Source organism: Malania oleifera, chromosome 5 (genome assembly GCF_029873635.1).
Source record: "Malania oleifera isolate guangnan ecotype guangnan chromosome 5, ASM2987363v1, whole genome shotgun sequence".
Lineage (NCBI taxonomy): Eukaryota > Viridiplantae > Streptophyta > Magnoliopsida > Santalales > Ximeniaceae > Malania > Malania oleifera.
In genome coordinates, this window is record NC_080421.1 from 99,473,162 (window position 1) to 99,485,539 (window position 12,378).

The 12,378-nt window shown below is 36.8% G+C and overlaps 1 protein-coding gene across 2 annotated transcripts in view; it reads right to left on the bottom strand.

The window, feature by feature from the left end:
• The window catches only part of LOC131156152 (dol-P-Man:Man(5)GlcNAc(2)-PP-Dol alpha-1,3-mannosyltransferase), a 38,640-nt gene that overhangs the window by 13,519 nt on the left and 12,743 nt on the right, over positions 1-12,378 (bottom strand). Inside the window, exons 4-9 of one of the 2 annotated variants that reach the window (XM_058109610.1) lie at positions 3,864-3,932; positions 3,290-3,447; positions 3,140-3,206; positions 2,970-3,023; positions 2,420-2,508; positions 1-62 (exon numbers count right to left, since the gene is read on the bottom strand). The exon at positions 1-62 is cut by the window's left edge and continues 55 nt beyond it. In XM_058109610.1, coding sequence (XP_057965593.1) covers positions 1-62; positions 2,420-2,508; positions 2,970-3,023; positions 3,140-3,206; positions 3,290-3,447; positions 3,864-3,932 — 499 coding nt within the window. The remainder of the gene's footprint in view (positions 63-2,419; positions 2,509-2,969; positions 3,024-3,139; positions 3,207-3,289; positions 3,448-3,863; positions 3,933-12,378) is intronic. The other variant, XM_058109611.1, reaches the window with a different exon arrangement.

Here is a 12,378-nt window from a genome sequence, read left to right on the forward strand (position 1 = left end):
AAGACATAGCAAATTCCCTCGACACAAAAACAGGTTCAGGAACAAACTTGAAGTTAACAGACCTGATACAACAGATAGGAAGCACTTTTCAGTTAATCCACAGGAACAATAACATGTGGAACACTAGAAATAAGGTATATACTATAATGAACACCAAAGAAGACATTCAAACAAGAAAACAGAACAACATTAAACTAATAATATTACAGAATGGTTGGAGCAATGAGGTACGAAATTGGGAAGATTAAAACATGGCAGCAAATATCAGGACTGTGATACTTTACAGGTCATCAAGATCAAGACAATTTCATTGGAACAACAAGTGGAAGATTAGAGTCAATTCATTATAGATTTTTCGACTTGAGAACTGCCAATTACCATGGGTTGTCCACCATTCCCAGTGTGTATGCAAATTTGAAGTTTCATGCGTGGTTGCAATTTCGCGTAATATGTTTCTTGATTAAGAGACATAGTTGCATCAACTCAAGGCTTACCATATTCATCCCAAGAGAGAGGGTTTACAAGCATCTCACTTTTTGCAAAATCCCTTACAAAGATTATCTGCAAAATATCCTACATTGTCACCTATATACTTTTGCAGGACATCTGAAAAGCACTCTTCATAACTAGCAATCAGATATTATAAATTAAATGTGCTCCAGACTGAACTCTGACCTGTAATGTGTCATTTAAGATAGCAACGTTCAAGCATCTTGCAAGTAATAACAGTGAGTTCCCAACTTGTTAAGGCCTAGAAATTAAGAATTTTGTTACAGATATTATCGTAAACCACAATTAAATTTTTTTCCTAGATATGCTATATGGATCAAAATGTTGGGCAACTAACAAACAACATATCCATAAAGTGAAAGTTGCCGAGATGAGAATACTTAGATAGATGAATGGTATAAAATTGAAAGATAAATTAAAAAATGAACATATTCGTAGTTAGACATAGCTCTTATAGAAGATAAGATAAGCGAGGGGTAACTTAGATGGTTTGGGCATTTGCAATGTAGGCTACATAGTGTGCCAATGAGGAAGAGTGAGTTAGTTATTGTGAAGGGTAGTAGAAGGGGTAGGGGCAGACCTAAAATAACTTGGACCGAGATAGTGAGTAAAGATTTAATAGCCCTGAATTTGTCGAAAGGAATTGTCCATGATCGCATAAATTGACGAAAAAGGATTCATGTAGCCAACCCTACCTAGTCGGACTTAAGGGTTGGTTTGTTGTTGTTGTTGTATTATTGATGTCTTCGCCCAATGGACATATCTAAAGCAATCAATGTTGGAATAATTGTGCAGCCAGTATTCCAATTATCCCATTGGCATTAAAATTCAGCTCTTATTTAACACAAGCATTCCCATCAGAGCAAGTGGATTGAACTACAATCCTTCAGGATGTATTGTGAACAAGTTTCAAGGAAAAAATGACCTTTCCAAAGTCACCATAATGCATTTCTGATGGCTTATTTGTAGCAAAATAGTCTAGTACATAATATAAATGCAATTTTGTCAAAAAGAAAAAAGAATAAAATTCTATTTTACATGCGTTTTCAGAAAAAAGAAATTAACAATGCAGATCTGGTGTCCATTCTAAGAGCAATCCTTGATACCACTTTTACAACAGCAAGCTTCAACAATGAACCAGCATTATAAAATAACAAATTTAACATTAAAAACCAGCAGATTTTGCTCTTTGTTCCAGAAAACTGTAAATTGTTTTTTCCTAGATGCTAAAATTCTTTAGCTCCCAAAATTGTATTAGAAAGCATTAGTACCTAAACTTGGATAAACGCAACTAGCCTCATGCAACTCTCATGTTTTCTAACACCAAATGATTAAAATTGCCATCAATTATGACACCCTTCTTGAGATAGTTTACTCCCCTTTTAAGAACCGTGCTAACTTTGCCTTAGTCCTACTGATATTATCTGCTTTCGCACGCTGGGTCTCAGTTTTGTCCCATAAGAGGCATCTTACAAGGTTGAGACCTAACCCATTCTCACTTGGCCAAGATCTCCTAGCACACACTTCATGCATCATCATGATAGACTCCCTATTCAATATCTAATGCTTGTTAGAGTGGGCCATGCCTCTATACAAGACCCACTCATATGGCAATACTGCCCAAGGCGCTCTAAACCAAATATCATGGTCTCAGGACCACACTAGTCTCACTTTGTCCCATAAAAGACACGTCACAAGGTAGAGACTGGATCCATCCTTATATGGCTAAGCATGCCCAATATGATATCACACACTATGATAACTCCTAGTAATATTCAACAGAAGATGAAGAGGATCATTCAAAGGAGTTCTATCAGTTATGTCCACCCAAAAATCAAGCAATGAATATATCTCCTCAAGTAAAGAAGGTTAATTAGAAATAGATTAACATATAACAAGGAAAATGTACCAAAAATGAATGAAGACGCGCCCAAGATTGAAAGCTCTTGCTAAATAAGCAATTGGATGCGAAATAATAAAAGGCAGCCCCAACAGAATCTGCAGAACCAATCAACCCAAGGGATGTTGAAATAAATGAACATCTTCATCAGAATTGCCCTCCCTCACAAATTTTGCACAGTTGCATTCCAACTCACCTAACCAGTTTCAAAGGGAAGGAAAAATGAGACTTCATGCATTAAAACATCCCATGCACTTCACAAGCATTATGATCAAAACATGATAGAAAATTGGGAATAGAAGTCAAGCAGTTTTTTTATTATTAGTTTTAAAAAATAAATAAATAAATAAGAACCTAAAAAATGAACATTTACAGCTGAGCAAGATAGCAAATGGAATAGCTCACAAAATATGTGTAATCATGGGGTGTTGAGACATTACTTTCAATCCCTTTTTTTCCCAATGAAAGAGATTTATTCTTCTGTTTTTTTTTTTTTGTTTTTTTTTTTTGGTGGGGGGGTGGGGAGGAGGGTTGTGGTGGTGGGTGACAGAATAAGCACCTGCACCAGAGCAGCCCCAGCTAAAGCTGATATCACCCCAACAATGTCCATAGCCTGTATTAGAAGGGTTCAGTGGAAAATAATGAGAAGTTGCATGAGTAATCATTAATCCTGGGTGCAAGACCGGGCTGGGGGTGGTAGGTGAAAGGACAAAACATCGATTAATATACCTTTAACATAAGGAGCAGTAAAGGTGGAGCATATAGGAGCACATTCATCTTTATTGAAACAGCTCCACTGTATGAACAAGGGAAAACTTAAATCAAGTCCCATCAAAATTAAGCATGAAATATATACAGGGGGGAAATTGAAAATGCTACCTGAAAATTATCAAAGCGAGATGCCAGTGTTGGCAAAGAAGCGTTGCCATTGCGGCATGGAGGAGGGTCATAGCAAAACAGTCATTAAAGAGACGAAGCACAAAAATGGAGTGCACTCTTTTTGATAGACAAAGTAGAGAGACAGCCCACCATGGAAGCTGCACGATAGTTTCAAAAAAAAATTAAAAAAAATGAAAAACCTAACACAAAATCTTGTAGACCAATTTTCCAAATTTAAACTGCGGAGATAGAGATTATAAATGTAAGCTTTATTGTCACTCTACACTGTATACTGTCTGCCTAACAGTCATAAAACAAGGTATAGTCTTGGATGTATGCCCAAGCATGTGTTCCAAAAATTCATTCTTCGTTGCCATGCTTGGGGGACAGAAACTTCAGTAAACCTTATTAACATTACACCAAGGCCCTGAACATGTTGCATAGAAAACCTTATTCATGTTTCTTATAAATCACCAACTACGTTTTAGTAGATACAGTTCAGAATTTCTCATATAGAGCTGTCTACTAATAAGTAGTAGCAATTCATGTTAAATGAACACAAGGAATTTCATACCACATCAGTTTTCACATAGATGAATAAGATGATTGCCAGATTCGCGATATACAGAAGGCCAAACAAAATCTGCAAGTTGCAAAAGAATATAAAGCATAAGTTTTAGATCACAACGTCAATAATTTATTTGCATATAATACATTCATGAGTCATTAGAGCCATTTCATGTTGATACAGGGATCTGACTTCACTCAAAATGCATAGGACAATTTTATTCAGTCACGCCATTATACCCAAACAACTTTTTTCCTCCTCATTTTCTCCAAGGACAAACATATGCTTTGAATAATACTAAACTGCAAGTTAGCAATAGTTTTTTTTCTTTTAAATGACAAAATAAGGCGATGATTTCATTAGAAAAGGAAGAATATACAAAAAGGAGAACAAGAAATCCTCCTAAACAAAATTCCAAGCAAAATCACAGTGCAAAAATAGATAAGAAGCTGTTTCTGAATTGTCAAAACATAATGAGCACACATAAGGTGAAAGTGCTTTCAAAGTTCTCCTACTTTACAATAAACTGTTGGAATTAAAGGCCTTCGGAATTTCTCCAGAATTGCTCTCTTTGATTCAAAGTTCTATAAGTACAAGCATGCCTGCATTGCCACTATGCAAAAGCTGGAGAGAATGCCGACATGTGATCAATCATTTGCATCAGCTCCTCATGCAATCTTTGGATATGCTTCTGACATTTGTCGATGAGGATTGATGTGATATCGAACTACTCGAAAGCACTCCCTTGGTAAACTTTATCAGAGTGCTCTTATGAATCTAGATGCGCTTTACAGAAAGTATGACATGTACAGAAGAGTCCAGAAGGCAGGAATGAAAATTACCAAGGAATGCAAAAGGAAAGACCTCCTCATCAAGTGCAAAGGAAACAAGCAATGCTCCCGCCCAATAAGAGAACATGAAGACATTTATCCCCGCATAAAATCTAGAAGGTCAAAACACAAGGAGAAGTGTTGGAAATATTTGAGAAAGAGGAAGCATGAGAAAGAATTAAAAGATCATCGATGTTACATCTGCAATCAAAAGGGACATTATGCAAAAAGGTGTCCCCAAAAAACGCAAGAGAATTAAACTAATCCAGATGCTGCACAAAGTCTTGGATTGGGATTCTGATGATGACATCGAATCTATATTCTTCATTAATGATCAACAAAATGAAGATTCTATCCTTGCTTTCCAACAATGTGGATAGTCAGATCTTTTAGACTCTTCAAATGAAGATGAAGAATTCGAGAGTTATCAGGCCGATCCACTTGAATGTTCTCATATCCAACCCATTAACAATGAATGCTACTCGATAGCATCAATAGAGGAAGAAGTTCACAACCTTTGTTCCATCCAAGAATCATTATCAGCACAATTTAAGAAAGGAAATTATGTTTTACCCTCTGGTCCAGTTCTGGTATTAGCTGATAAATACTCAAAGCCGGTTAAAGTCATTGCATTCTTCAACACAGGAGCAGCATGCAGCTTTCTTAAACTAGGTATTCTCCCAAAAGACAAATGGAAGCCTTGTAACCCAGGATTCAAGGCAGCAAATGGAGAACACTTCCAGGTCAGGTTAAAAAGCGTACCCGCTTATATTAAGCTTCATCCAAAATGCTTAATTAAGGCAACATTCTTTGGGTCAAACCTTCCAAACTGAGAAGATATCATTCAACACTTAAACAAGGTCCATTGGACAACACAAGGTTTAAAATTTAGATCATATTTGTTACAATGGACCAAGACCCCTAATCTCTTCCAGATCACTCAGTCCTTGGAGGAGATTAAAGCACGATTAATTCAAAAAAATTGTGCTAACAGCCATAGTGAGTTTTTGGAGAAATGCTCAAAGCCTTTATGGAAGAATCCAGATTTCTTTGTCAGTCTATTAAGAACAACCAACAATACAAAATTCTAAAGTTTGGCAGGACTTTGACCTTCCAAATTACTTTATGGAGCAGAAAAGAGGAATTAGCACTAGTCAAAAGATTAAAAAAAGGATTTACAAGAATAAACCACAAAAGAATCTAAGAATAAAGAACAGCTATCCGCTCCAGAAGAAGGATGACAATTTTCCATCATCATCAACAAAGAAGAAAATTCCTTCAACTCCTTATCATTTAGAGATCTCCAAAAAAGGTAGTGTCAAGAAGGCATATGACCATTAAAAACCAAGAAAGTTGGCATGACACCATTATTCCCCAAAGTCGAGCCATAAAGATGAGGAAAATAAATAGATAATGCAGTATTACCCACCTAGATATCTTCTTAAAAATGAATTCAAGAACCATTACCAAAATAAACTTAGTATATGGCATGGTCTTAAATTTCCACGACAGTGTCAAAATTTTCGTCGAAATATTCAATTTCCGTCACCCTCGAAATCAAAATGGCAATTGATTTCCATTCTACAAAATTTCCGTCGAAATTTCAACGCATGCATCTTCCAAAATTTATCAAAATCTCAAAATTATAGCAAAATTTGTCGAAATTTTAACTATAAAATGAAATTTCCTTGGAATTCAAATGAAAGGTTTAGAAGCGAAGTGAAATTCCTCTCTTAATTTTTTTTTTTTTTTTATTGAAACAAAACGATTATTACGGGAGCTTTTGAAATTATAAGAAAAAATACTTACAACAACATTTTATCTAACCATTCATGTCTAAATTATCATTATTTGTATAATAAATAATATTTAAATGATTTATGAATTTCATTTGTATTAACTGAGAATATGTTTAATGCACATTATTTTGTGAATATGTTTGATACACACATTATATTACAACTTTTCCACCTCATATACAGCATAGATGTATTTAACTTGCAAAATATTAATCCTAAAACTTATATTATTATGTCTATTAACCATTTCTAAAGTTTCATAAAAGAATTCCATGCTTTACAACTAATTTCCATTATTTTTTCAAATTGAAATTGACATCGAAATCGAAATTTCTATCGAAACTTCCATACTTTTGGAGGTTCAAAGTTTAAGTCGAAATTGAAATTTAAGGCCTTGGTATGATGAGTGAAAAGGGGTTAGATCTGAGAGATAGACCTCCATGGACTTCAGAAGTCTAGATCCCAAATCAGCATCTCACCATTCCTACACATCCCAATTTACTCCAGTGACTGTATTTCTATGAGAGGAATTCTCTAAGAGGAACCGCCAAAACCATTGAGCCATAAGGATGTTGTTTTTAGATGCCAACTTTCCAAGAGCCAAACACTCCCTCCAGCTTAGGCACAATCCCTTTTCTCCCTAACCCCAAAAAAAAAGGAAATCTCTCATAGTATTCTCCAGTTTACTAGCTATACCAACCAAAATCCTGAAAATAGACAAATAATATAAAGGAATACTAAATAAGAGTAATGTGGCCTCTAGATAACGCATCTTTCCACTTGTCCAAATGCTTAGACACCCTCTTCACCACTGGATCACAAAAGCACACTGACCAAAGATCACCACTCAAAGGGATCTGAATTAAGGGACCTCTAAATTAGACAAGGGCCAATCCATAACACCACAACCACATACAAGGTCAGCTCCTCAGATTAAATTAATAGCAATCTACACCTACCCAGGTTTACTTCAAGCCTAGAAACCTGCTGAAAGATTTAAGGGAGACTCAGAATATTAAAAAAGAAGACCTATGATCACCTAAAATGAAAATAGTATCAAAATGGGACACAACAACCCCCCTCTCTACCCACATCCGTACATTTCATAAACCCTTCTCCACTGCACTGTCTACCATTTTGCTCAAGACATCTACCACTACACAAACAAAATAGGAGCAGATCCCCTAGTCTAACACCTTCACCACACTAAACCAAGATTTAAGTTCACCATTCACTATAACAGAAAAGAAAACACTTGACAAGCAACCCCTCAACCAAGAATGCCATCTCTCCCCAAACCACCCTTCCCAACAAAAATCTTAGACAAAAAGTTCCAACAAACACTATCATAAGCTTCTCCAAACTCCAACTTAAGAATGATTCCGCTCTCATTCCTCCTACGAATGTCCTTCATTACCTCATTAGAAACCAAAATAGCATCCACAATTTGCCTACTCTCCACAACACACTTTGACCCTTATAAATGGTATTATCAAGCACAACACTCAACTTGTTAGCTACCACTTTAGCAACAATCTTATACACGCTAGACACTAAAATAATAGATCTAAAATCGGAAAGGTTCATAGATATACTCTTCTTAAGGACCAAAGTGATGAAAGTGCAATTAATGCTCTTACTTAAAATCCATTCCAATAAAATTCATTAAACAGCTTGAGCAAATCACCCTTAATCAAAACCTAATAGTTGTTGACACCAGATCTCATCTACCATGCGAGGTGGTGAGGATGGAATGGAGGGATAAAATATGACAATGTAGAGTCGCCACCTCACCTTTTGAATAAGGGATAAAGCGAGGAAAACCCTAATAATCTACGAGCAAGACCCTTATGATCTACGAATATAGAGATGGGTTTGGGAGCTTGGTTATGCGCAAGGAAGGTCTTAGGCACCCCTTACGACATCCGTTCAAAGAACAGTTGCTATCAATGATTGGTGTATGTCCTATGCTTATAGATGAGAAAAGAATAAAGGGTGAGAAGATGGAATGTCCCCCTTGTGCGCCTAAACAAAACATCACAGATGATGTGGTTACAAGACAAAAGAGGGTGGCCTGAGGGCTTTCCTTGTTAGCCCAAAGGCTTTCAATAAAAATTATTCAAAAATATGGAATGGATTTATTCTCCTTTGATTGCCCAAATCAACATCAATAATGATGTGATCTAGGATGAAGACGTCAACCTATGTCTTTGTAAAATCTTTTATTTTAAAAAAAAAGATTTGAAAAGAGGATAAACGAGGCCTCAGAATCACTAAAAGATTCTTATTTCTTTTTTTCTTTCTTTTTGTGGCCAATGATCTTACCTTAATTTGAGAATTGTTTTTAAATGCTGAAATTTTAATTTCCTTTCTCATTTCAAAACACAATTCAAATCTTTCAAATCATATCTCAAGATCCTTCTTTAAATTCCGTCCAAATCCTTTTCCAAATCATTTTTAACTTTCCTTTTATTTCTAAATTTGAATTTCCAAAGTTTAAAATCAGATACTTGCCTCATCTTTTAGGGATTTTGAGACCACATTTATCCTCTTTTTAAATCTGTTTACTTTAAAATACATGATTCTACAAGGATATGAGTTGACCTTTCCGTCTCAGATCATATCATTATTGATGTTGATTTGGGTCATCAAAGGAAAATAAACCCATTCCCAGTTTGAGTGCGCAAGGGGGGGCATTCCATCTCCTCACTCTTTATTTCTTTATCATCTATAAGCATAAGATGAACATCCGATCATTGATGGCAACCATTCTTTGAATAGAGATCGTGAGGTGCCTAACACCTTCCTTATGCATGACGGACTACAGAACTCATCTCTCAGTTCATAGATCATAGGGGTCTTGCTCGTAGATTATTAGGACTTCCCTTATCTTATCCCTTCTTCAAAAGGTGAGGTGGCGACTCCCATTGTCATATTTTATCCTTTCATTCCATCCTTGCCACGTTGCACAGCAGGAAAAATATGGCGTCGATAGCTTGCAACTCCGCTAGGGACCACTAGAGAGCCTAGGTCATTGCTTTTGTTGTTTGTTTGTCCTTCTAGTTTAAGTTGTTCTGTTTGTCTATTTTTTGTTCATTTTTGTTTCCTTTACTTGCTATGTGTAGGAAACTTTACAAAATAATGAATGCTTCCATTGTAAATATGTATGCCTTCTTTTGTGAATTATTAAAATTAATTGTATAATTTAATGTAATGACAGGTCGTATATTCCTTAACACATCACTCACATATTCTACCACACACTTAACCTTACACCTAGATTCACCCCAGTAGGTTCAATAAAGGGATGAGCACTAGTACCCATGGAGCATCTTGCTCTTGATCATATTCATGAAAGCCTTCGCTCAAACTAGATCTTCCTTTGCAAGGAATGGTGACCATGGGGATTTTCTTCCATTATCACTAGAATTATGGTGAAAGGCTCGATTGTCCTTCACAGATAGCTAAGACAGATTCCTTTAAGCCTAACTAAAGAAGATAGAGTCTAGTATCCTTAAATCTATCTTACCCTAATACTAGAACCTTTATCAATGACCCTTTGTATCACACAATCCCATCTTGCTAGGTGTCATAGGATCTAAGTCCACAATACACAACTAGACACTGCTTGGCACCAAGTGACACACCTAGTTAAGCCAAAGTCACACACATAGAATCGATGGTCAAGTCCTGCAAATGGATATGATTCAAGAAAACATTCACAAGGCAACAAGCAATATACAAATGCAACACCTCCCAACCTTTCTTTATTCAAAGACAAGTACAATGCCATCTAACATGCACAGGAAACATACACATCTCGTCCATCCCTTGCCCCTTGCAACCCACATGTTAATTTTATACACAATTGACACCACCAACTACCTAGGGTCTACAGTTGACACCCCCAATTGCCTAGGGTCTGCAATTGACAACTCCAACTGGCCTAGGCTGTGCTAGACGTAACCAGCAATTGCCTACAAGGTTAGAGTAAGTTATGCTAACAACTAAATGGCTAAGATCATGTCCAAATGTCCCCCACGAATTTACCCATTAACTAAGCATGTCTGTTAGCCATGCAAAGGTAAACTACCAAGTAACTGCCCTGTATGGTCAATTGTCAACATTGAGAGCCATTAACATTGACACTGTCTACTCTCCACAAGTCAACACTTGCTTCTAGCACAGTTCCCCCCCCCCCCCCTCTTTAACCACAACTTGTCTTCATACCAACCACAGTAATTGTCATTAAGGAACTAGTTGTGACCAAATTAACCATATGAACCATGTCAACCACATCCAGCCACTATAAGCAATCTTGTCAAGGATCATGGCCTCAACCATGCCTATCTCTAACCATGTCAAGTAGGCAACATCTTAACTATGTGCTCCTCCTTATAGAAACACAGTTTAAACCAACTAACCATTGTCAAGATGACCCATGACATGCCATCTCAAGCTGCTGCCTTGGAACATGGTTTGCCCACACCGTGTGCCTCGGCAATGTCAAGCCACTCAAGGATCTGACACTAAAATACTAGTAGTCACACATGCAACCTCATTAGCGCAAGCATTTGGTATTGATGTGCATGGTTTTGACTTTGACCAAGATCTTGCATATACTGTTGTGTGCTCTCCTCCTTCCACTTGTAACACTAACCTTCATCCAACCCCATTCCGTTTCAAGCACTTCTAGTGTTCGTCTTCTCCTCTTTTCTTTCCAACTTACAAAGCAGGCATGGATTGAAGAATCTAATTTCTCCAAAGTGAATTTACTTTTCAAGTACTTAGTCTCACCACTTTCTTCCTTTTTTTTTCATTATGAGATTGGTCGAGAAACATGATTTAGTAAATAAATTTCCATATTGTAGTTTTTACAACTAAATTTTCATGTTTTCAAAACTTTTGATTTTTTACATCACCTTCTTATAAACAATTTTTGGGAAGGAATCTGTTGACTCTATTTGTCCTTCCCGTTTTGATTATGACAAATCCAATGGTTCTTACATGTGCACCGGGCTCTTGAAACAGGATCATCCTTTGCATGCACTGAGGGTAGGAACACAAGGAAGCCATGAGGAATGCAAAGATCACATTACATATGGCATTTGAAGAGCAAAGAGATTAAGGAACAAAATGAATGAAGACCATTTGCTTATTATATTTGCATTTATTCTTTTGGGTCTGTAATATTTAATATGGTCTATAATAATGCATTTGCATGCATGATAGGGTTTAAATGCTCAAAAGGCCATAGATTAAAGGAAGGTCACCTAAGAACCACATGAAAAATCCCCTTTAACTCACAAGTCATATCTATACAAGTAGGGGTGAAATTTAAGCAAAAATTTGGACCTTCCTTTAATCTTGAAAGGGCTTCGGGCGACCGAACTCAAGACGTTGAAAATGTCTCAGTCAACCGAATAGGTAAGAGTCAACAAAGTTGACTGTGGTCCGAGCGACCATACTCAAATGAACATACTATTCACGGTCGACCGAACATAAGGGGTGTCACTTTTTACCTTCCCTGGGCGCCCAAACTCCAAGTTCAAATGTACACCGGGTGACCGAGGTATGAAGTTCGGCAGACCGAACTAACCACCGGGTGACTAAACCTCAAGTGTTTGGAAAATCGCCTTGGCCCAGCCACCCAAACCTTCACTCAGGCACCCAAAGTCAGAAAGTAAACTTTTCTGACTATGTTTGTTCGAGCAACCGAATCTCTCGGGCTGCCATATTTTTAACCGCGGTAATTGGCTTTAAATAGGGGTTAATTATTAATTAAACTTTTCATAAATTCCCTCCATGTCCCCAACGATCTAAAATTAAGAGAATTCTATATATACCCCTCATTTGTCCAGATTAGCACATGATTAGCAACATGATTAGACA